Below are 25,477 nucleotides of genomic sequence, written 5' to 3'. Positions count from 1 at the left end.
TTACTAGTACATAATTAATGAGCATCTTGGAAAAAATAATTCAATCACGACGGCTGATTTGCGTAGAAATTTAGAAAAAGCTCTAAGTCAATTTATTAGTATTGCGTATATCTTTCCTGTGGTTTCTAGATGAGGTCTATTAAATCTTGCTACAAACTTCTTGATGGGGTGCCTTAAGAAATTATTTATTTTATTACATCTGATTACTAGGAATAAAAAACACAACTTTTGATACTTACCATTATTATTGTGGCCTTCTTAATGTATTACAGTTGAGATAAACCTTGCAAATTATTATTGTTGAACTTGGTTTTATTCGAGAAATGGTTACATTTATGTCATTAAATTATTTTTCTTAATTCAGATGATTTTGAATTTGTGCTAAAATAGCTGTTATCATGTTGAAATTATTTCTACAGATGTTCTTTAGATTATATTTCATATTTTTCTGTCACTTCTGCTGTGGTGAAAGTGCTTAACTTTTTGGAGTTAATATAACTTGACATGTTCTGATGTATGTCTAAGAACCAACTACTTCTTCAAGAATTTATGCTTTATCAATAAGATTCTATCTGTTTACAGGTAAAGAAGTTGGCTGCATATGCTGCAATGCTTCCATTGATGAAGCCAGAAACTTTTTATCTCTGAGATTGAATAAAATTTCTTCTACTTTGTCTCTCCATTATCATCTCTCTCATCTATCTCTGTTTCTGGACTTGTTGGCATAATGCTGCAGAAGTAGATGTACTTTTCTAATTCACTATCAGATTTTGATGAATGATTTTTGCTCAAGAGAACTGATTTATTGATTACATCTGTTTGTTAAGCGTTAACGATTCAAAAACACAACTATTAGTACAGAACTAACACATTTAGAAGAAGAGATAGGTGAAGAAAGGAAGACTCTGAAGTAGAGGTTCACTTCATGCAGTAGTAATCTCAAAGTTGTATCAGCGATCTTTTAATCAGACAGAAACTAGAAATAAAATGAAGTAAATAATATAACTAAACCTACTTACAGTAAAAAAATGCAGAAGTAAGTTATGCTAGGTCTGTTTTCTGTTTTACTAATAATTTTTTGCAAATAATCCAGTAATTACCTGCCTTAGTCAAACACAATCTGCCTTAGTAAAACTGATATAACTGTTTGAGCCAGTTTAATGTAGATCAATTCAAAACATATATTCACATTTCGAATTCGTTTGATGAAATTGTTCTCTAGCTATCTAGTCATTTCCTCCCTTTTGCAGGTGTGCGGGTGCTGGGCATTTGAGAGATGATATTCTATACTACAGAAAGGAACTCGAAAGGCTTTCAAATGACAATGATGAACATCGAGCATACCTTGTTGATATGGGTATTAAAGCTCTAAGGTTGGTTTCCGGTTTTGCTATGTGTAGGTACCATCACATATCGATCTTTTACAAAATTCCATTTGCAACAGGTTTTTTTATCCAAGATATGATGTTCTTGTAGCTTATGATCTGATTTTGCGTGTGTGCATCGCAGGCAATACTTCTTCCTGATCACGTTTAGATCCTATCTGTACAGCACTTCAGCCAGTGAGATGAAATTCACTACTTGGATGGATGCGAGGCCTGAACTTGGCCATCTTTCTAATAATCTAAGAATCGTTAGATGATTACATATAGTGTAGAAATTAGGTATAGGGAAAGCTCTCCTTTGCTTAAATAAATAATGAGAAGTTGAGAAATGAAGAATGCATGAGAAGGTTTGTGTTAAAATGACAATACTTAAGTAAAACCATACCACCAATCTTAGCCAATCATTTGTACACATGGATGAATAATCAGTTGTCATGTGGCAATCATAAAAATTGCTCAAGGGTAAATTTTCACGGACTGCAACATCCAATATGCTAGACTGCAATTTTTTCCGCCTGCAATATCCAATAGATTGCAGTCTAGTGTATTGGATATTGCAGTCTAGCGTTTATAATATTGCAGTCTAGCGTGGTGTCACAGTGTCATTTTAAGAGTGTTGTCATTTTAACGCACCCCTGCATGAGAAATCATACACTTGAATTTTAATGGCCTCGCATATTTGTTCAAACATTATATTTTGTCATTTATATTTGAGAATGGATGTGGATCATTTTGCCCCCTATAAAAACTCATCTTGCAATACAATACTATTATAAATCGGCAACAGATAATACAAACCTCACGCAGAAGATATGGATGGAGGAAGGAAGGATTGGGAAGAAGAGGTTCATGCGATAGTAATCTCAAAGCTGCTGGCGTTGTCATGATGGAGCAATGATGCAGAATCAGTTGCATCTGTGAGCCAGCTGCCATCTTCCCCATTTCCTGCAACTTGGGTTGATTGTGATGATCGAACCTCTGGAATTTGCAGTCGTTTGACATTGGCTTCTAACATTTGCAATACTTGATTCATTGAAGGACGATCATCGGGGCTCATCAGTATGCACCATAACGCAACTATTGTCATCTTTCGAACATTCTCATTCTCATCATTATTAATGTTTTCCTCCGCAAATTCAATCTCTTTGCCTTGTTTGATGTGGTCATATATCCAATTTGGGAAATACTTTGTTGAATCATCACTATTTTTCCTCAACTCTCTGTTTAAGCCCACCATTTCCATCAACAGCATCCCGAAACTATACACATCCGCCTTGAAAGAGACTACGCCAATACCTCGGTGGATGAGTTCTGGAGCAACATACCCTATGGTTCCTCTAGCGGCCGTTAATGTCACTGCCTCCTTCTCTACGGAGCATGACTTTGCTAACCCGAAATCACATATTTTGGGAGTGAAGTTATCGTCAAGGAGTATGTTATGAGGCTTGATGTCAAAATGAAGAATCTGGATGTCACACCCCCGATGCAAATAATCAATTCCTCGAGCTATTCCAACAGCAATGTCAAACTTTGTATCCCAATTTAAGGAATTCATTTTTTCTCGATTGAAGAGGTATTTTTCAAGAGAACCATTGGGCATGAAATCAAAGATGAGGGCACGCTTGGAACCTTGTGCACAATAGCCAACTAGTTGTACCACATTGATATGATGTACCCTTCCAATAGTTGCTATTTCATTCATAAAGTCTTGTCCATTTCCTCCTGATTTTCCCAACATTTTGACTGCTACATGATGCCCACTTCGAAGTTTTCCTTTGTAAACACAACCATAGCCTCCTTCGCCTAGTTTTTCTTGAAAACCTCTTGTCATTCTCTTTATGTCTGAATATGAATATCTGATTGGTATTAGTTTGTTGTCACTTTGGAGAAATAATTCTATTGTTTTGTATTCGGACAAATGCCTTTTTTGACATTTGTAGATCAAAAGCCACAACACCACAAAAAAGATGACGACCCTTGGTAAAAAGATGATGAAGGCTGTCATGAGAGTTACATAAAAAAATTATTAAATGTCTATTATGGCACAATATTTGAAAAGGCAAAATGTACAATGCAAAATCTTGATGTGCATTGTTAGATGCATGTATAAATTTAATTTCCATTTTCTATATGATGTAGTAACTGACGTCGTTTAGTGCAATTATGTTATTTACAAAAATACTTTTGACAATAGCAGTAGCACCTGACATGCCATATCACGATTATTAGAGCAGAAGAGTGGCGTAAAACAATTTTGATGGTTTGAAATTTAAATAAATTTTTCTTATATCCTGACAACATTAATAAATGCTTGATTTACTTTCATCATTCACTCGTTCTAAATTTCTAATCAAAATGGAAAAATATGATTTTGGAGATCTTCCAAAGTCGATTCCTTGCATGCTTTGGAATATTTCTTCGCAAGTTGTAATATGGAGCAATACCTATTCTGTCCCAATTTATGTTTAGAACTGTCTCGAGAAATATGTTACTACTATATTTATTTTGAAAATAGTTAAACTTAATTCAACAATTTTTTCTTTTATGACTATTATTCTAGTTACGTAGTATAATATATTCAATTACTTTACTAAATACTCCCTCCGTCCCATTAAAAATGCAACGTTTTCCTTTTTTGGTTGTCCCATTAAAAATGAAACATTTCCTTAAATGGAAACAACTCTATCTCTACTTTTTCATCTCTCTTACTTTACTCTCTCTTCATTAACTCACAAAACAACACTACATAAAATCCCGTGCCGATTCTCAAATGTTGCATTTTAAGTGGGACGGAGGGAGTATATACTACTACAAAACTTGTTAAAATTTTGTGTCATCAAATAAGTTGTACGTATGCATGTGAAGCTGGGAGTATAAATTTAAAAATGCAACTTGACTAGTGAGGAGAGAAAAAATTAAAAGCGCACCTATGACTAAAAGTGATAGTTCAGTGAGCATCGAGAAAGTTCGTTCGGACTCTGCAAGCACACCGATGAGTAGATGCTTAGTACTCCACAAGAATGTGAGTGTATGAATAAAAATAGAGATAATAATACACTGAAAGAATGCAAGGATTCTTACGGGGGTTGTCTGTTATAATGAACAATAAACCTATAGTCAGATATAAGTGTAGTGACACAGCGCCGAATCCACAGAGGGTGAATACAGGAGGGCTTACCACTGCACACAACAAACCTGCAAGTTGAAGCTATCAGAATCTCAGCCAGAGTCCTCTGCTTTGATATAAGATTTTTTAAAATTGATTAAGAAAACAAAAATGTAAAATGAGATCAAATGAAGAGCAGAGCTTACCTGCAACTGCAACGACCTCAACCACAATTAGTATTGTGGTTAACAATCCTATACAAACAACACAAGAGTAGTAGTATTGGTAATGAGCAACATTTTCCAGCATTACGTACCAAAATATAGGAATTAATAGTGCATCCTTACCCAAATTTAAGTATTTATACAAAACGCAGAATTCAAATCCATACAAGAGGGACTCATGGATTTCTGAAAGCGAAACATTGTTCAAATCCTTGAAATTATACCAGGATGTCATCGCTATGAGGTCTACTCCACAGGTGTATGGAACCTCTGAGGCATTCATGTGGCCGACCTTGATATAAGCATATTTGTGATGTGATGAATTAGAGTCACAATGAGAAGTGACATCAGTAAAAATAGAAGAATTGGTCAAGGGATTTGGGCAGCTTATCAAGTTAATAGGGAAGGCTTTATCATCATACGGATCGCTAGAAGTACCACTCAGGATTCGGTAAGGAAGACGATTAGGAGCATAACGGGTGAAGTTAAAGGCATATAAGGAGTAGGAGGGAAACGAGCATATGTCGTCATTACTTATGGAAGCATCAACCAGCCTCATGGTGGGATAGTCATAGTAGCCAGTGTAGTTGATTGCTTTGACATAGTATTTGTGAGAATTAAGGGAGATGGAGGTTACATTATTTTCACATGCTAATTCATGTCTTCGGTCACCACACTTTTTGGGGTCGCCCTTGAGGCGGAAAGGGGAGCTGATATTGTGAATGATGCCACAGGAAGAAGGAGTGCATTTGGCATCACAAGTTTCAAACAAACTATGGAGTGAGAGAAATAGAATCAAGAAGAGAGATGAAGTGATGAGGTTTTGATGAGTTGAGATCATGGAATTAATCAATGGATGTTTAACAAAACCACACAAGGAATGATTTTGGGTACACACCCTCACAATTCACTACTTAATATATATGGACATAATTCAGTCTTGAAACCAGACGCCAGGCATGACTTTGAGCAATTGATTTGATTTTGCATTAAAAGCGGTAGCCCCACCAGGCCACCGCAACAGATCGTGTTTAAAATGCATAAAAGGGATTCTTATAAAAATACTTGTAATATCCACATTGTGAAATACTCCTAATGAATTACATCCAAATAATTTGGTGTTGAAGAACCTGCATTAATGAATTTACATCCATATATACTGCTTTGTAGTACAACATTATAATTATCAATTTCTTAATTCTTAGTCTCTTATACTTATGTCACATGGACAATGTCATAATGATGTACTGCCTTAATTCTTTGGTTTAATATTATTTATATAGTTACAAGTGCAAACTTTGTTTCACAATGATTTTCTCAATTTCATACTCCATCCGTCCACAAAAAATAGGGCATTTTGTGAATGACATGTGTTTTAATGTAGAATTGGTAAAGTAAGAGAGAGAAGGGAAAAATGTAAGAGAGAAACAGTGTTAGTGGAATGTAGAGTCTATATTATTAGTAAGAAAGAAGGGAAAAAAGTAAGAAAGAATTTGTTGAAAATTTTCCTTTTTTGAATGTGCCGTATTTTTCGTAGACAATAAAAAATGACAATTATGCCCTATTTTTGATGGATGGAGGGAGTATATAGTTACCATGCACCTAGCTAATCTATCCACTAAAGGGTGGTGATATTTATTATTGTATAGGAAGGTAACTAGATATTCTTAAGCAATGATTGAGATTTATGAGGTGCAGCAAAGACTTATACAAAATGTAGAGCAACTTGCGAAAAGGGACAATTTGAGTAATGACTTTGCTATGAATGGGGATAAGGTTGAGACGAAGTCGTAGAAGACCCATTCAATGGCAGAGAGATTCTTTTTTTTTTTTGACTTAGTATTTGTGAGAGTCAAGGGAGATGAAGGTCACATTATTTTCACATGCTAATGCATGTCTTCGATCACCACACTTCTGGGGTCGCCCTTGGGTGGAAAAGGTAGCTGATGCTGGGAAAGATGCCACATGAAGAAGGAGTGCATTCAGCATCACAAGATTGAAACAAACTATGGAGTGAGAGAAGCAGAATTAAGAAGAGAGATGAAGTGATGAGGTTTTGATCACTGGCTATCATGGCTAGCTAATGGAACTAATCAAAATATCAAATGATGATTAACAAAACAAGACAACAACTGAATATAGTTCAATAGAGCCGGATAATATCTTTGCATATATCAAGCTTTAGAAAATGAACTTATTTGATTAACAATAGAACAAAGGATCAACAAAGAAAGAATGCATTTCTTTATATCTGTCACTCCAGCTGTGGTGAGAGAGTGCTTAACTTTTTGGAGTTAATATAACTTGACATTTTATGATGTAAGTTTAAGAACCAACTACTACTTCAAGAATTTATGCTTTATCAATAATCTTCTATCTGTTTACAGGTAAAGAAGTTGGCTGTGCATGCTGCAAATACAGTCATTGATGAAGCCAGAAACTTTTTACTTTTGAGATTGAATAAAATTTAATCTCTCTCATTTATCTTTGTTGCTGGACTAGTTGGCATAATGCTGCAGAAGTTGATGTACTTGCCAAATTCACTATTGAATTTTTGATGCACAAAAGAACTGATTAATTGATTACATAGATCTGTTTGTTCACGATTCAAAAACACAACTATAAGTATAGAACTAACACATGTAGACGAAGAGAAAGGTGAAGAAAGGAAGACTGGGAACTAGAGGTTCACTTCATGCAATAGTAATCTCAATGTTGCCGGCATTGTTATGATGGAGCAATGATACAGAATCAGTTGCATCTGTAAGCCAACTCTCTTCCTCACTTCCAGCAATTTGTGTTGATTGTGATGATGAAATTTGGGTTGATTGTAATGATGGAACCTCTGGAATCTGCAACCGGTCAACATCACCTTCTAACATTTGCAACACTTGATTCATTGATGGACGATCATCTGGATTCATTTGTATACACCATAACGCAACTATTGTTATCTTCCGAACCCTCTCATTCTCATCATTACCACTGTTCTCCTCCACCCTTTCAATTTCAATCTCCCTGCCTTGCTTAATGTGGTCATATATCCAATTTGGGAAATACTTTGTAGAATCATCTTTGTTTTCCTTCATCACTCTGTTTAAGCCGACCATTTCCATCAGCAGCATCCCAAAACTATACACATCCGCCTTGGAAGAGACTCCGCCTATACCCCGGTTGATTAGTTCTGGAGCAACATATCCTATGGTTCCTCTAGCGGCCGTTAACGTAACTACCTTCTTCTCTGCAGAGTATAACTTGGCTAGCCCGAAATCAGATATTTTGGGGATGAAGTTCTGATCGAGGAGAATGTTGTGAGGCTTGATGTCAAAATGAAGAATTTGGATATCACACCCTCGATGCAAATATTCAATTCCTTGAGCTATTCCAACGGCAATATCGAACTTTGTATTCCAGTTTAAGTAATTCATCTTTTCTCGATTGAAGAGGTACTTTTCAAGAGAACCATTGGGCATGAAATCAAAGACGAGGCCACGCTTGGAGCCTTGAGCACAATATCCAATAAGTTGCACCACATTAACGTGATGTACCCTTCCAATAGTTGATATTTCATTTATAAAGTCTTGCCCATTTCCTCCCGATTTTCCAAGCATTTTGACTGCTACATGATGTCCACTTCGAAGCTTTCCTTTGTAAACACAACCATAGCCTCCTTCACCTAGTTTTTCTTGAAAACCTCTTGTCATTCTCTTTATATCCGAATATGAATATCTGATTGGTGAGAGTTTATTATCACTCTGCAGGAATGATTCTATAGCGTTATATTCGGACAAATGTCTTCTTCGGAATTTGTAGATCAAAAGCCACAACACAAAAGGAAAAATGATAATCCTCAATAGCGAGACGATCAAGCCTGTCATGAAATCATCAAATGCATATTATAAGCTTCCTCAATATTTTGGTCAGTCCTATAAAAATAGTTAACTTCTATTTTGGTAACTTTGTCTCTTCTAACGTACTACAATAACTTTTACTTTCTGTTTCTCATGCTTAACTCATTATGTATGAAAACTCATGTCATCCCACATGTTTCTTTTTTCATGGGATAAAGGAAGTATAAAAGTATGACCTCGTTTCACTTTTTCCACTCACTAATGTTTACAATTGTGTCGAGCCAATCAGGGAATAAGGGAGTATGACTTGTGTTATTATTGTTATTTTTAAAAATAATTAAAAAATAATTAAAATTTGTGATTTTGTAGACTTTTGAAAGTGGATCCTATGCATGCTTAAGGAAGTGAAATAGTAAGTAGTGAGCAGAGCATAAATTAAGAGCGTACCGATGGCAACTGCTATTTCGGCGAGCAGTGGGTTCAATGGCGAGACATAAATAAGTTTAGCTGCAACCACACCAAGTAGATGGTATTGGTATTGGTATTGGTAAGCAAATTAAACGACAATATATATGTGTACTTAAAAATACAGAGTGCAAGGGTTCTTAATCTTACGTGAGTATAGTATATGGGTTGCTATTCGATATAGTATACTGAACGGTAATCCATAATCGAATGGGTCACTTCTTTGATTAGGCCCTGCACCTCGAGTTGCTAGACGGTAAGCAACAAGAATTTGGAGTATAACAACCATGAAAATACAGAGGATTAATCTTACCGGTATTTGCTATTTTATAGATCAATAGCAATACAATATGAAATAAGAGTAGTGATACAGCGCCTAATCCACATATGCTGAATACAGGAGGGTTTACTACTGCACAAAACATACCTACACCTGCAATTTATGTTCTTCCAAAATAATTAGTTGATTCACATCAGAAATTACTATAGAAAATAAAATTGAGGATCTTACATGATAGAATGACCACAAGGATTGGGAGAAGCTCTGCAGATATGATATACATACAACACATGAGTAGTAGTAGTGATCAATCACAACCATTTCCTAAAATATATGCATACCCCGAAATAACGAGACTTCGGACGTTCCACACGCGGGGCAGATGGTGAGTTCAAATCCATACAAGAGGGACTCATGGATTTCTGAAAGCGAAACATTCTTCAAATCCTTAAATTTATGCCAGGATGTCATCGCTACGGAGTCTAATTTACAAGTGTATGGCATCTCTGAGGCCATCATATTGCCGACTTTGATATAAGCATAACTGTGATGTTGGGATGAGTTAGAGACACAATGAGTAGTTATATCAGTAAAAATGGATGAATTCCTCAATGGATTTGGGCAGCTTATCAAGTTTATAGGCAGGGGATTAATCGGGAATAGGTAGGGAAGACTATTAGGATTATCAAAGGTGAAGTCATAGGCAGATAAGGAGTAGGTGGGAAACGAGCAGATGTCGTCGTTGTTTATGGAAGCATCAACCAGCCTCATGGTGTAGTCATCATTGTTGGTGTAGTTGAATGTTTGGACATAGTATTTGTGAGAGTTAAGGGAGATGGAGGTCACATTATTTTCACATGATAATTCAAATCTTGGATCACCGCAATTCTTGGGGTCGCCCTTGAGGCGGAAAGGGAAGCTGATGTTGGGAATGATTCCGCACGAAGAAGAAGTGCATATGGCGTCACAAGATTCAAACAAACTATGGACTGAAAGAATCAAGAAGAGAGATAAAGTGATGAGGCTTTGATCACTTGATATCATGGCTAATGGAGCTAATAATCAATCTATGTTTAACAAAACATGACAACTGATTTTGCAGCATCACCAACACCAACACCAACATACATTTATAGTCTAATAGATATAGTTTGGAGGAGATATGATTTGGGTGGACATGTTTAAAGTCTTTAAAGAAGACTGGTGTTGAGTGTTGAACAGAATACGTGTCGTGTACTAATGATTAGTCTCATCTTCCAAATAAAATTCAAGTTTTGAATATTAGAAATTTAGGAAAAGGCTAATTAATTTTGTTATTTGATTATTTCGTTATATATTTCCTGTGGTTTCTTAGGAACAATTTTCAAGTGCCAAATCCAACCCCATATCAACATTGTCCAATAAGGTCTAACCCAAATTCAACCCAAAATGATCGGATTCCTCTTGAATGATGATATATTGGCTTAATTCTTGTGTTTGTTTCACAATGACTTTCCCAATTTATACCATGCAACCTAGTTCATTAAAATATCAACGACTAAGGGCCTACCCAAGTTTTAGCAAAATTAAAGGATGGTGATATTTATGATCGTATGGGAAGGTAGCTAGCTATTCTTAAGTAAAGATCTGAGTTATGAGGTCCAGCAAAGACTTTGACAAAATGCAGAGCAACTTGCGCAAATGGACAATTTTAGTAGTCTTGTTCTCAACTAGATTTCAGTAATGACTTTGATACACTGGCGGACCCAGTAAAGGAGAGGGGAGGGCTTGAGCCCCTACCAAAAAGGAATATTTTGGTCTTTTATACTTCTATTTTTTTGAAATTTTCGTAAAATTATTGAAAACTGATTGATTAAAGGGGCTGAAATTACTTGAAAATTGAAAAATTGCAGAGGAAAACTAAGAACTATGGCAGACGGCGACTACAGGATGAAGAAGACTAAATTCTTTATTTTAAAACATGACTAATAGTATAGTATTACTCCCTCGGTCCAATAGGAATAGATCAATTTAGTGAAATGAGTTAGTGAAAAATGAGATGTTCCTGCCATTTATAGTAAAAGTGAATCGGGACTCCTAATGGCAAACGGACTAAATTGGTAAATCGGGAATCCTAATACGGACGGAAGGGGTACGTTTTTTGTAGTGTAAGTTGTCACATATCGAGCTTTTGCGAAAAAGAAAATCGAACAAAATCTAAAATTAGACATGTCCTTTAGTCACAAATAAATATGGGAAACGGGCCAATTTGACTAGACTTGCCCATTTCCTCTTAATTTTTTCTTACAAGGATGGGTGGCCTTAGATATTGAAACTAATTAAGGATTGGCCACCTGCAAATGATATTAAATCTTGCTACAAAACTTCCTCATGGATTGCCTGAACACAAATTACTTATTCATACATCTGAATATTAACGAATCGAAAACACAACTATCAGTTTACTTTCTACTTAATAAATATTAATGTTCATAACTAATACATGTAGAAGAAGAGATAGGTGAAGAAAGGAAGACTGGGAAGTAGATGTTCACTTCATGCAATAGTAATCTCAAAGTTGATGGCATTGTTATGATGGAGCAATGATACAGAATCAGTTGCATCTGTAAGCCAACTCTCTTCCTCATTTCCAGCAATTTGTGTTGATTGTGATGATGAAATTTGGGTTGATTGTGATGATGGAACCTCTGGAATCTGCAGACACTCCACATCACCTTCTAACATTTGCAACACTTTATTCATTGATGGACGATCATCCGGATTCATTTGTATACACCATAACGCAACTATTGTTATCTTCCGAACCTTCTCATTCTCATCATTACCACTGTTTTCCTCCACACTTTCAATTTCAATCTCCCTACCTTGCTTAATGCGGTCATATATCCAATTTGGGAAATACTTTGTAGAATCATCTTTGTTTCCCTTCATCATTCTGTTTAAGCCGACCATTTCCATCAGCAGCATCCCAAAACTATACACATCCGCCTTAGAAGAGACTCCGCCTATACCCCGGTTGATTAGTTCTGGAGCAACATATCCTATGGTTCCTCTAGCGGCTGTTAACGTAACTACCTTCTTCTCGGTGGAATACAACTTGGCTAGCCCGAAATCCGATATTTTGGGGATGAAGTTCTGGTCGAGGAGTATGTTGTGAGGCTTGATGTCAAAATGAAGAATCTGGATATCACACCCTTGATGCAAATATTCAATTCCTCGAGCTATTCCAACGGCAATATCAAACTTTGTATTCCAATTTAAGTAATTCATCATTTCTCGATTGAAGAGGTACTTTTCAAGAGAACCATTGGGCATGAAATCAAAGACGAGGCCACGCTTGGATCCTTGTGCACAATATCCAATAAGTTGCACCACATTGACATGATGTATCCTTCCAATAGTTGCTATTTCATTCATAAAGTCTTGTCCATTTCCTCCGGATTTTTCCAGCATTTTGACGGCTACATGTTGCCCACTTTGAAGCTTTCCTTTGTAAACACAACCATAGCCTCCTTCACCTAATTTTTCGCGAAAACCTCTTGTCATCCTCTTTATGTTTGAATATGAATATCAGATTGGTGAGAGTTTATTATCACTTTGGAGGAAGGATTCTATAGTGTTATATTCGGACAAATGCCTTCTTCGGAATTTGGAGATGAAAAGCCAGAATGCCAAAGGAAATAGGATAAACCTTGGTAAAAAGATGAGGAGGCCTGTCATGGAATAATTTACAGAAAATAAAAATAAAAATCATCAGAAATCTATTATGACATAATATTTGCAAAGGCAAAGGTAGGACCTAAATTTAAAAGTACTCACTTTTTTAAAAGTTAAAGGTACAACGCACTAAAATGTACTTGTAGGACATAGATATAAATTTAATAATATTTGTCAAAAATATAGTACTACAACACTTTAAATTTAAAGGTATTCACTTTATAAAAAATTTACAAACTTTAAGAAAAAATTAATTAAATACTCATTTCGTCCGTACTAATAGTCTTAATAGTGTGCAATATGTATTTTTAGATAAAATTGATAAAATAAAATTAATATGAAAAAAAATGTAATTAAAATATTATTAATGAAAAATAGAAAAAGCTTTCTAAACATATGACCAATTTTTCTTTTGATAGGTTCGAAAATATATATAATAACTATTTATCCGCAATTAGGAGTCTTGTTTGTCCATTTTAGTTCGTTCGCGAATAAATTTTTCGATTTATTTTTACAATAAATAGTATTAATATGTGTTTTATACACTCTACTAACTCATTTCACCTATATTTCATTTAAAATTAATACTCCCTCCGTCCCGGATAATTCGGATCACTTTGACCGTGGACAGGTTTTAAGAATTGTAATGAAAAGTGGGTTGAAAAAGTTAGTGGAATGTGGGTCTACCTTTATATATTAGTTTTATACTCCCTCCGTCCCGCTTTAGCAGTCCCATTGACTTTTCTGCACTCATTTTGTAAAAATGATAATAAATAGTAAAAGTGGAGAAATAATAAAGTAAAAAAGAGAATAATGTAGATAAGACTCTTATCTACATTATTCTCTTTTTTAATTTATTATTTCTCCACTTTTACTATTTATTATCGTTTTTACAAAACGAGTGCAGAAAAGTCAATGGGACTGCTAAAGCGGGACGGAGGGAGTAATAAAATGTGAGTATGAATGAGTTAGTGGAATATGGGGTCCACTACCAAAAATGGTAAAAGTGAAATGGGACAAATTATGTGGAACGGACTGAAATGGAAAATTGGGACGAATTATCAAGAATGGAGAAAGTATATACAAGTAAGATACATATTTCACTAATTTATTTTCATCCTTCTATTTAAAACTCGCACCAATAAAAAATGAGAGTATTTTGTAGCAAGTATGGATATAAAATACTCAATTTCTTTTTATATTGTCTCGACAAAGATGTGACTGTACTATACCTATTTTTGAAAAAAAAAATATTTGTCTCCACTGTTATTTTAATTATATATTATTTCTATCTTTATTAGACCAAATATAGAAATTATGGATTCCACTAACACTCATTTTTCCAGTGTTTTAAAAACCGGTTTGGACCGGCCGGTCGGACCAGTTCGGCCGCGAACCAGTGACTTCTCCGGTCCAATTTACCATATAAAACCGGTAGAGCATTGAACCGTTTTGGACCGGGTGAACTGGCCGGTTGGACCAGAAACCGGGAACTGGTTGAACCGGGTACCAAATTTTTTGATTTTTAAAAATGAATCAAAAATCAATTTAAAAAAAATTTACACTAAACTTTCATTTCATATTAACCCATACTTGTATTGGGCCTATGAATTTATAAAAACTAGCCTAAAGAATCATTTGTGTCTTTCTTTTATAGAAGTATTCCACAAGATTGTTCTTTCATTTTTCAATGTGGGATGAAAAGCTTATTTTATAGTCATTTTTTACAATCTTTTGTCTTAACTTTTTCAATGTGGGATGTAGTTTGTTTTGTTAATATGTACTACTTCATATTATATCAACTATCAACTATATACTAATTGTATATTTATAATTAAAAGCTATATACATATTTTATATCATAGTAACTAAAATTAATAAATCTTAATTAACTTTCAAATAAAGTTTTAATTACTAATGCTTAGATTGAAAATAAAATAACAAGAATATATAATGGGAGAAGTGTTCATAACATGAAAATTAATACATAGTATAATAAACATATGAATATGTATTTTTATATTACTAGTATTACTCGTTAAGAATTGGTATATATATACTTTATCTATACTTATTATCTCTATATTATTTAAAATTAAATTATATATTGCATTAATGCTTGTTTATTTATTAGATGTTTTGAAACCAAGTGTTTTATAATAAATATGTATTTAATTATATACTCATATATATATAAATGCTACAGTAAAACGGTTCGACCGATGGTTCGACCGGTTGGACCAGTTGAACCGTGAACCAGTAGCCTCGCCGGTTCGCTCGCCGGTCCGGTTTTTAAAACATTGCATTTTTCTCATCTCTCCATTATTTTAGCAATTACACGTTGAAATTCGAGTCATTTACAAAGTGTAGAGCGTAAATTAAAAGCGCACCTATGACGAGTAACCATTGTTCACTAGGCATCGAGGAACCTTGGTCGGCCTCTGCAAGCACACCGAGTAGATGGATATATGAACGTATGAAAAAAATACAGACAATAATAGACTGAAAGATTGCAAGGATTCTTACCGGGGCTATGTATATGGATCAATAGAAATATAAGCAGATAAACGAGTAGTGATACAGTGCCGAATCCACAGACGAAGAACAAAGGAGGGCTTACCGCTGCGCACAACAAACCTGCAGCAAATTGAAGCCAACAGAATCTTAGAGTCCTCTGCTTTGGTTGATATAAGATTTTTTAAAATTGATTAAGAACACAATAATGAGGATGGTATATATATGAAATGAAGAGCAGAGCTTACCTGCAACGACCACAAGAATTATGACAAGCCCTGCAGATCATATGCATACAACACAAGAGTAGTAGTATTAGTAATGAGCACCATTATATAGGAATTATAGTGCACACTTACCCAATTTACTGGGTGTTTCACCATCACACCAGGGGCAGATGGTGAGTTCATATCCATACAAGAGGGACTCATGGATTTCTGAAAGCGAAACATTGTTCAAATCCTTGAAATTATGCCAGGATGTCATCGCTATGAGGTCTACTCCACAGGTGTATGGAACCTCTGAGGCCTTCATGTGGCCGACCTTGATATAAGCATATTTGTGATGATGGGATGAATAAGAGACACAACGAGTAGTGATATCTGTGAAAAGGGATGTATTTCTCAACGGATTTGGGCAGCTTATAAAGTTTATAGGTAAGGAGTTATCATTTTCCAGGTAGGGAATAGGATTAGGATGATCATGGATGAAGCTATGGGCATATATTGCAAAGGTGGGAAACGAGCAGATGTCGTCTTTGTTTATGGAAGCATCAACCACCCTGATGGTGGGCTCATCTCCGTAGCCAGTGTAGTTGATTGCTTTGACATAGTATTGGTGAGAATTAAGGGAGATGGAGGTCACATTATTTTCACAGGCTAACGCATATCTTCCGCACTTTTTGGGGTCAGTGTTGAGGCGGAAAGGGGAGCTGATATTGTGAATGATGCCACAAAAAGGAGTGCATTTGGCATCACAAGTTTCAAACAAACTATGGAGTGAGAGAAACAGAATCAAGAAGAGAGATGAAGTGATGAGGTTTTGATGGGTTGAGATCATGGTTGGAGGAATTAATCAGTTAGTGGTAATACATATTCTACTTTATATATACAGTACATGATTGAAGTCTTAAAAGCATAGGCCAAGCAAGACTAGGGTTGAGTGGTTACTTATAAGGCCACGACAACAGATCCTTTTTTTGATGTTGTAATATTGACAATATAGTCTCGACTTGCAAGTAAATAATGTTTATTTCTTTATTTATTTACATGAGACATCTTGGACTGTAGAGTGTTGGACATACTAATTCCATTACTACAGCCCATTTTCATTGAATTGTTATCTTCAGCCCACGTCTTAATAAGGATCAAAAGTTTTATCTTTACAGCCATCGTGGAATTACCAAAATCACGCCGATTCCATCAAATTTTTATCATAACCCACCAGATTAAAGAACCCCCCTTGTCACTAAATTTCACTCTCGATCTGTCTTACTCAACCGTAAATATCGAATCTTTACTGCAATTTCTCTATAAGTTGTATTTGTATATTTGATATTTTTAATAATTTAATTAAATAGATATATAAATATCATAATAATTAAAATGTGAAAATAAAATCTATACAATATATAAAAGGGGAGTTTTGGGGGTATTTAGGGAAATAAGGGGAACTTTGGGGGTATTTAGGGGATAGCCCTTTTGTTTGTAAATTTAAAATTCAAAATTTGTGACCAAATTTTAGTGAAAACACAAAAACACAATTCCGTAATTCAATTTACACAACTTCTATTTTAGTGGGAGTAGTGGCTCTTAATTAGTTGCGTCCCACATTTAGAAGCATGGGACACCTATATTGTGTTTTGTGGAAGAAGAGATTAAGAGGCTGGAATAAGAAGAGGTGAGAAGAAAAACGAATAGGAATAAGAAGCATGGGACACCTACATTGTGTTTTTTCAATATTTTTTAGATTTATTTGAAATTTGTGTTGTATTTATATTTTAGAGTTATCAGTATAATAAACTTGCAGATTGTGTTCGTTGCCTTCACTCCATCGCTCGTGTTTGGAAGCCTCACGAGTAGTGTCAATTTCCAAGACATCATCTCGTGGTATGTATACATATATTGTTTTAGTTTGCGTAGTGTAACTAATTTTGGAACAATACGATGTAGGTGGTTTATGTTGGTGAACATTGGACTAACGTTTGTGTTTGGGGCGAGTCTGGGATGGATTGTGGTGAAACTACTTAAACCACAGTCATATATAGCAAATATAATCCTAGCCATTTGTTCAGCTGGAAATTTGGGCAGCATTTTGTTGATCATAATCCCTGCTATCTGCAAGCAGACCTTCAGAGATGCAAACGATTTGCCTGCTTCAGTTCCTATTTTTCAAGATGTTAATTGTATAAGTATTCCCTTTTTTTTTTGAGTCTGCATAATCGTTAGTTAATTTCATTTATGCAGAGAATATTGTAAATGGCCATTTCATAAAGATATAAATTTTGGGCCTATGAGGTTATTATTTTGTTGGTCCATTATTATTGGTTAAGTTAATTATTGTTAGTTGTAAGTTTAATTTTGAAACCTAAATATTAGAATTTCTTTGATAACCAAGAGTTATTGCAAACACGGATTTTGCATGTTTTTAAGGGCTAGATTTGACTCGTTTTAAATGTCAATCATGCAAATTATGTTCTTAAATTGCATATGTTATACATTTGGTATTTTTGATGTGTTTGTTGATAAATGATAGAAAAAGATAGAAAAAGGTGCAAAAAGGCCAAGGTGCAGCAGCCTCTGTTCGAGCTTATTCTGCCAGCGATTTTGAAGTCCAATCAGTGCTTAATGCATACCATTCTCTTCATCTTCGAAAGAGCTTCGCGTGGATATCTCGCACGTCTCAATCGGAGTTCTGTGGAGAAAGTTATGGCTATTCTACGAACATTGCGTAGTGCAATCAAAGCTGGCGGGAATTTAGGTGGAAATTCACGGAAGAAAAGAAATTATTATACTGTGAAGCCCAGGGTCCTATTCTAATGCTTTTAGCACCCTAATCCAAAATCAAGACTAAATCTCCACCCTTGGATTTTAAAATGAGTGGATGAGATTAAAGCTCACAAAATCTCAATAAATAGTAGACAAAATATCAACAAAGGGGTAATATCGTCATTATGTTATCATATGATAATTTTCGTGAGTGTTTTTTTATATCAACATTGTGTATTACAAATATCAACAATATGACATTGGAATATCAACACATTTTTATTGAGATTGGACATGCATAATATTGAGATTTTGCCTACAATATATTGAGATTTTTTGTTGCATTTGTTGAAAATAGCTGCTTATCAACATGTACGAAAATTGAAATATAATTTATCAAATTTCATCACCCGAACATCGTCGGAACATATGCAATTGAGATCTCGTTGGAATCCTTATTAAATTATCTTTAATTTGATATATTTTTTGCGAAAAAATAATTTAAATTGAGAGAGTTACGTAAATTTAAAGATTTGAGATGATTTTGAGGAGAGAGAAAGTAGTTAGTTATAATTACTACGTATAGTATTTGACATTAATACCCTTTTAATTTAATTAATAATTATTTAAATTTAAAATATATTACACTTGGCATCATATTAACCACGAGATCTTCTAATCTAATGGTTGAAAATTGGTCTCAATTTGGGATTAGTAATTAGTTAGCAATTGATTACATCCGGTGAAGCCCAATCTCTCCTATTTCTTGAAGGCCACGAAATTATCAAAAAATAAACCTTAAATAAACCTTTTTCCAACCTATAAATACCTCTAACCTAATTCATAATCTCCATCTCAAAGCCTCCAATCCTTCTCCGTCACTACACCTTCTTCCATCTCATATTCCACACATATATTCCTCCACCTTCCATTGGAGCGGAGCTCTGCAGATCCAGGCAAGAGTGCCAGAAGATTGAAGATTCAACCTTGGGTTTTATCAACTTCTTCCATGTCTCGTACTTTATTTGTAGTTTTTACTTGTCTATGAGTAGAACATCTTTTGTGGATTTTTTTGGTGAAGATATTAAATTGATTTTCCTTGTTAGCTCTTGCAGTTATTTGATTTATCCTTGTGCCTTCTATATTCAATTGATTAGCTACCTCTTGAATACATGTTAGAGTTGATTAGAGTACTCGGGAGACGAAATAGTTGACTTGGAAAAGGGATAATTCACACTTTAATTCAATAGAACTCGGGAGAGTTGAGGTTTCACGTGAGGCCATTGGTCTTAACGACCTTTTAGGAGTTAGGTCTAAGAATTAGAAGGGGACTTCATTATTACACCTAATCTACGGATTTCTCACCTCGGGAGGGGGTTTAATCTAGTTAAGTGATCGACTTAATAACTCTAGAGACCGTAATTCAAGGAGGTCGATTGTGTTTTGGATCCTAAAATTCTACATCATTAGCCTGCTTTGTATCATATGTTTTTATGCTTTCTTTTATTTGTTTATTTATTTTATGTTTAGTTTATAAAATCAAACCAAAAACTCTGTGTCTCTAGATAGTATGTGATGCTTAGTATATGGTAGTCAGTTGCAATCTTATTCCCTGTATTGTGTTTGATATCCCGGTACTGACCTTTAACTATACTAGATCTACCCGTATACTTGCAGGTATTTTTAGCACTAATAAATAGTGCATCAGTTATGAACAATAGTTTTTCATCATATTTTATGTAATTTTTACGTGTTTATAATTTGTGGATTATAATTTGTTTTATGTAGCAGATATATATAGGTAGATTCGTTGAGAGTTCCATAATTATAAGTGATACTGGAGTATAATTTTTTTAATGTGAATGACAGTAATTTGTATTGATCTACTTTGATTCAAGATGAAGGTATTTACCTACCATTTTTTATCGTGAATATTAATAACATTATAAATGCATTAAAATTGTTTTAATCAAGCACATGTTCTCGATTTTTGTTAATTCTTTTGTTATTAAATTGGTGTTAATTATTTTACATATTTGACATTATTTAATTTAAGTTTTTTCTTATTGTTTGAATGTTTTATTGATTATTACAATTATTGATTAAATTTTTATACTAAATTAGTGTTTATTTATCAATATGCTTATTTTATTTTATTTGCAGAATTTTGGAATATTGGTTATGTTTCTTTTACGTGTTCAAATTATGATACATTCTTTTTTTTTATTTGTGGAATACTTGGGAATCCATGTAAAGCCACTAATCCTAAATAGTCACTTTGTTTATAAATAAACGAGAATATTTAGATTCCTAATATACCATCTCCTCCTGAAGTTCTTTAAACATGTTTTCCTGAAGTTCTTTAAACATGTTTTGTTTAATACTTCTATACTAATATAAAAATAGACTTTTGGAGATTTTAGTAGAAAATGCCATTTAGAAGAGTTTTGACGGGAAAAGAGAGTTGATAAAGTAAGAGTAGAAATATGCAATCTTGATAAATGGATCGACTGCATATCTGCAGTTTGAACACCTTAAATGGTGTATTTCATTGCTCAAACAGGTAACGAGCTCATACGACTTTTGTGCAGGTTTTGGATTTTCCGATTACATAGTAAAACTTATTTATTGTTAACCTTTACTTTTAGTTATTGGCATTTAAGTGATTCTAATCTAGACCGTTCTTGAATCTACTGCCTAATGTAATATGTTTTTCAGAGTACAGCACTTTTTGATTCTCTCACTGTTGGTGAAAATGTCGGGTTTCTGTTGTAAGATATTTGTCTTTATAATTAGTTTTTGCTTCATTGTTATCAACTATATTTCATGTTTAAGTTTTTAGTAAAATAAATTTTATTGTATAAATTTGTGATTTTAGAACTTGAAATAATAATATTATTTCTCATTCGGTATATGTGTTATTTTTTTTCTCGGTCTGATTTTATATTTTTTAATAATTGTTTTTTATTTTATATATTTTTTATTTCAGATTTCATATTATGATATTTTTATGAATTTGTAAAATCATTTTACAGTATAAAATAAGTTTAAATAAAAAAAGGATCGTGCGTGCACACGTGGATGCTAGTTAAAATAAATCACAACTAATAATTATAATCTCAAATTAAAATAATAGTATAAGTAAAACTTAAAGTCAATTATGCATTTTAAGTTCAACCCATTAGTATAATATTTAAAATTATATTAAAACAACAAACACATATATATTCATTAGTATTTTAACAATATTAGTATAATTAATACCAAAACGCCATCAATATGAAATTACTAATCACTCCTTTTGTCTCGGATAGTCACTTTTTACTATAAAAGTCCATCCCAATTTAAAGTCACATTTGGAATTTTCATATTTGGTCATACAATTTTACTTTATTGTTCATCAAAATTGCATCAAAATGTCATTATCTACATTAAAATAAACCAAAACAAAAATAAAAAACTAAAAAGTAAAAAAAGGATTCACATTCAACCAACTCACTTCATTTATTACACACTCCACCATCTCACTTCATTTATTACACACTTCAACTCTTTCTTAAAACCCGAGCCATAACTATCTAACTCTTAATCTGAGACGGAGGGAGTACAATTTATAATCTTATAAACTTGTTTATCGGGACTTCACAGAGGATGCGTTGAAATTGATTGCTAGGAAAGCAATAACCAAGAATATATAACATGGGATATGAGTGCGTTATATTGTTAACTATTTAAGTTGTTAACTCTGCTAACTCATTAATACAATGTATTAAAAATGTCAACACGGTGACATCAAAATGTCAACACATAATATCAACACATTGTATTGAAGTTCAACAAAATTATGTGTTGATATTTTAATGTCATCGTGTTGACATTTTTAATACACTGCATTGATAAGTTAGCAAGTTAGTAACTTAAGAAAGTTAACAATTGATCACACTAGGATAAATGTATATACTAATATCTTGAGTCTCAATAAATCAATTTTCATCATTTTTTTTCCCACCAAATTAAATATTTGATTCCAATTACTAAACTTGAGTAAGACCCCAACGAAAATCCAATCAGATTTTTTCGATTGAGAAATATAACAATATTTTTTGTTAGGTTGATTTGTTTGGCTCAACTAAATATTGAGAGTGATCGATACAATCCCCTTCTGTTTACAATTAAATTATGACAACATAACTACATAACATATATCATGACCCAAAATTGGTGTTTAACTGCAATACTAAACCTCTCAGTGTCAGCATTTATATCCTTATAATTATCCAAATGAATGTAGACTATTTTTGTTGGTTTTTGGATTTCTCACATGCATATCCTTAAAAAGCACATGATGCGCTTTAATCATTCAGCATGCTATTATACCTTGAATGTAATTGACATTATGATTTATTAAAATTGAAAAATAGTAATTATTTAGTGACAGTTGCCTTTAATATTCGTTTCATTTTCTATAAATATAAAACAAAAAACTTAATCTGATCTTTGTGGAATGATCTTTTAACAGGTAGGATAATTTTAGGTGAAAGTTAGATAAAACTTATCTTTGTGGAATGGACAATCAGTTGCATTCCTACAATAATCTCAACTGCTTTATACTACTACTATTATTTATATTTTAATTAATTTAGATAGTTAAACAACCGTTGGATTAACTTCCAAATTTTAATTATTTCTTGATCAACGATCATCTTTCTCTTTCTCTCCTCCCGGAAACCTGAACAAAAGAACCTGTTTTTCAGCGGAGGTGATCCTTTTCTGGTTATTTTTTTGTTATACATCTCTTTTAATTTTCCTCCAAATTTCTTACAAATTCTTAGGTTTCTTCTTCCCTTGATTGAACAGAGAAAAACTAAGGGAGGAGGAAAACAGGCCAAAAAGTACGAAGCAGGGCCCCTTATTCCAGAAATTTTTTTATTTTTTTGGGAAGTGGGGGTCTCAAATTTTTGTCAAAGATCTAATTTTTAGAAGTACGGAGTTGATATTTCATCAATTCATTAGGTTTCTTGAAATGGGCTGTTGATGTCATACCAAATATTCTCCTGCAGAGGCTGGAGCTAATTTTGAAAGAAAATTTAGGTGTTTTCAATTGGGTGTTGGGAATTTCTGCAAAGTGTTGTTAAATTTTGGGATATATTTTTTCCTACCTTAGTTAGAAATGGCAACAATTGAAATACAAAGTGTGGAGTGTGTGCCTGCATCAGATGGAGTTGAAGATGAAGAGATTTCTTCACAGACTCACCCCAATAACCAGTATCCTTCAAAACCCCACATTTTATTATCTTCCGCAATTGCCCCTACTAGTGTTCATGAATTGCTGGAGTGCCCTGTTTGCACTAATTTCATGTACCCTCCAATCCATCAGGTTTGATATTTTACAAATTTCTAATTTTGAATGTACTCTGTTTATTTATTTTATTTTAAGCTGAACTGGAATCAGATATGATCGTAGAAAATGCTAAACACATGCAAGTTTTTTCACATAGTTTAGAAATAGAACCTAAGAATTTCCATGCTTTTTAGAGGGTACTAGAATCTTTGCCTAAATGTGGATCCTAATATCAGTATATGTTGCTTTGGAACAAGAATTTTGCCTTGGGATTACCATGTTACATGTCATCTCCTTTTTGAGTTAGCAAAACAAAGTCAAAACATGTAATAACAAGGAAGAATTTTACTTAAAGTGAGTTAAATAGAATGGATGAGTGATGTGTGTTCTTGTATTTCTGTAGTGTCACAATGGGCATACTCTCTGTTCGACTTGCAAGACACGGGTGCATAACCGGTGCCCTACCTGCAGACAAGAGCTAGGGGATATCAGGTGCTTGGCTCTAGAGAAGGTTGCAGAGTCGCTAGAGCTGCCCTGTAGGTACTACTCGCTAGGCTGCCCGGAGATATTCCCATACTACAGCAAACTCAAACACGAAGCCATTTGTAATTTCCGACCATATAGTTGTCCATATGCTGGATCGGAGTGTATAGTAACAGGGGACATTCCTCATCTCGTTGCTCACTTGAGAGATGACCATAAAGTGGACATGCACACGGGATTCACGTTCAATCACCGATATGTGAAGTCCAATCCTCGTGAAGTAGAAAACGCAACATGGATGTTGACTGTGAGTTCAATGCTTTTCTTCTTATGTTCTTTTATTGTCATGCATTGAGCATTACTAATTATGTAGAATCTGATGACTACTGGTTTAAACTTGAGTTAACCATTGGATTGAGTTTCTCTAGTGATACGAACTTATTATCTAACTTATGCTGTCTAGTCTATTCTATATACCAATTCAAGAATATTTGAATTCCCTTCATAAAATGCTGCAAGTCTAATTGCTGTCAAGAATTGTATATGTGGTAGTGAATGGATGAGTAAATATTGCCGCTCCCCTGTTTGATTAGGTATTCAATTGTTTTGGGCAATATTTCTGCCTTCACTTCGAAGCATTTCAGCTGGGAATGGCACCTGTTTACATGGCGTTCCTACGTTTCATGGGTGACGAAGTTGAAGCCCGCAACTATAGCTACAGCCTAGAGGTAGGAGCAAATGGTAGAAAGCTCACGTGGGAAGGCACCCCACGAAGCATTAGAGATAGTCATCGCAAGGTCAGGGATAGCCATGACGGTCTTATCATCCAACGCAACATGGCACTCTTCTTCTCCGGAGGCGACAAGAAGGAGCTTAAGCTCAGAGTTACTGGAAGGATCTGGAAGGAACAGCAGAACCTAGATGCTGCAGGGGCTTGTGTGCCTAATATTTCTATCTAATCAGATTCACTCTGTAATTTTGCAACTTATTGTGTTCATGTGTCACTGCGTAAATGTATTGCCAGAGTTTTACCTTTGTTTGCTAAAGATTTACCTTTGCACTAGATGCTTCTGATGTTAGGGCCAATGCTTAGCAACAATTTGCAACGGGTACTATTTTATGCA

General features: G+C 34.2%; 4 protein-coding genes across 12 annotated transcripts; 1 reads left to right on the top strand and 3 right to left on the bottom strand.

Moving 5' to 3' along the window:
- Positions 1-535: 535 nt before the first annotated feature.
- Positions 536-5,618, bottom strand: LOC125212622 (LEAF RUST 10 DISEASE-RESISTANCE LOCUS RECEPTOR-LIKE PROTEIN KINASE-like 2.7). Of its 3 annotated transcripts, XM_089068249.1 has the most exons (6): positions 4,839-5,617; positions 4,698-4,745; positions 4,467-4,580; positions 4,313-4,363; positions 2,184-3,383; positions 536-1,543 (listed from the first exon to the last, which is right to left on the bottom strand). In XM_089068249.1, the coding sequence occupies exons 1-5, from the start codon at positions 5,554-5,556 to the stop codon at positions 2,233-2,235; spliced, it is 2,082 nt and encodes a 693-aa protein (XP_088924375.1). In that variant the 5' UTR covers positions 5,557-5,617; the 3' UTR covers positions 536-1,543; positions 2,184-2,232. The 3 variants fall into 3 exon arrangements, with proteins under 3 accessions (XP_088924375.1, XP_088924376.1, XP_047968793.2); XM_089068250.1 differs by lacking the exon at positions 536-1,543 and having other exon boundaries at positions 2,026-3,227; positions 4,839-5,618; XM_048112836.2 differs by lacking the exon at positions 536-1,543 and having other exon boundaries at positions 2,026-3,383; positions 4,839-5,616.
- Positions 5,619-7,243: 1,625 nt separating this feature from the next.
- LOC125212635 (LEAF RUST 10 DISEASE-RESISTANCE LOCUS RECEPTOR-LIKE PROTEIN KINASE-like 2.4) lies at positions 7,244-10,486 on the bottom strand. Its single transcript, XM_048112851.2, has 6 exons — positions 9,653-10,486; positions 9,543-9,575; positions 9,345-9,464; positions 9,182-9,265; positions 9,014-9,073; positions 7,244-8,586 (listed from the first exon to the last, which is right to left on the bottom strand). Exons 1-6 carry the CDS (start codon positions 10,353-10,355, stop codon positions 7,409-7,411), a joined length of 2,178 nt encoding a protein of 725 aa, XP_047968808.1. The 5' UTR covers positions 10,356-10,486; the 3' UTR covers positions 7,244-7,408.
- A 1,205-nt stretch (positions 10,487-11,691) lies between these two features.
- On the bottom strand, positions 11,692-17,036 carry LOC125212700 (rust resistance kinase Lr10-like). Of its 6 annotated transcripts, none has more exons than XM_089066780.1 (6): positions 15,902-17,029; positions 15,791-15,820; positions 15,555-15,665; positions 15,419-15,469; positions 13,716-13,772; positions 11,692-13,024 (listed from the first exon to the last, which is right to left on the bottom strand). In XM_089066780.1, the coding sequence occupies exon 6, from the start codon at positions 12,855-12,857 to the stop codon at positions 11,847-11,849; it is 1,011 nt and encodes a 336-aa protein (XP_088922906.1). In that variant the 5' UTR covers positions 12,858-13,024; positions 13,716-13,772; positions 15,419-15,469; positions 15,555-15,665; positions 15,791-15,820; positions 15,902-17,029; the 3' UTR covers positions 11,692-11,846. The 6 variants fall into 6 exon arrangements, with proteins under 6 accessions (XP_088922906.1, XP_088922908.1, XP_047968895.2 ...); XM_089066783.1 differs by having other exon boundaries at positions 12,751-13,024; positions 15,902-17,036; XM_089066782.1 differs by lacking the exon at positions 13,716-13,772 and having other exon boundaries at positions 11,692-12,829; positions 15,902-17,030.
- A 6,024-nt stretch (positions 17,037-23,060) lies between these two features.
- LOC125213083 (E3 ubiquitin-protein ligase SINAT3-like) lies at positions 23,061-25,416 on the top strand. 2 transcript variants are annotated; one of them, XM_048113442.2, is made up of 4 exons: positions 23,061-23,288; positions 23,387-23,906; positions 24,274-24,660; positions 24,947-25,416. In XM_048113442.2, exons 2-4 carry the CDS (start codon positions 23,700-23,702, stop codon positions 25,310-25,312), a joined length of 960 nt encoding a protein of 319 aa, XP_047969399.1. In that variant the 5' UTR covers positions 23,061-23,288; positions 23,387-23,699; the 3' UTR covers positions 25,313-25,416. The 2 variants fall into 2 exon arrangements, with proteins under 2 accessions (XP_047969399.1, XP_047969398.1); XM_048113441.2 differs by having other exon boundaries at positions 23,061-23,906.
- Positions 25,417-25,477: the final 61 nt, after the last annotated feature.

The sequence above is a fragment of the Salvia hispanica genome, chromosome 3, assembly GCF_029641045.1.
Source record: "Salvia hispanica isolate PSC_SH4W2 chromosome 3, Shi_PSC_v1, whole genome shotgun sequence".
NCBI classification, from domain to species: domain Eukaryota; kingdom Viridiplantae; phylum Streptophyta; class Magnoliopsida; order Lamiales; family Lamiaceae; genus Salvia; species Salvia hispanica.
The sequence above is the reverse complement of the archived record's forward strand: the minus strand, read 5'-3'. Positions and strand labels throughout refer to the sequence as shown.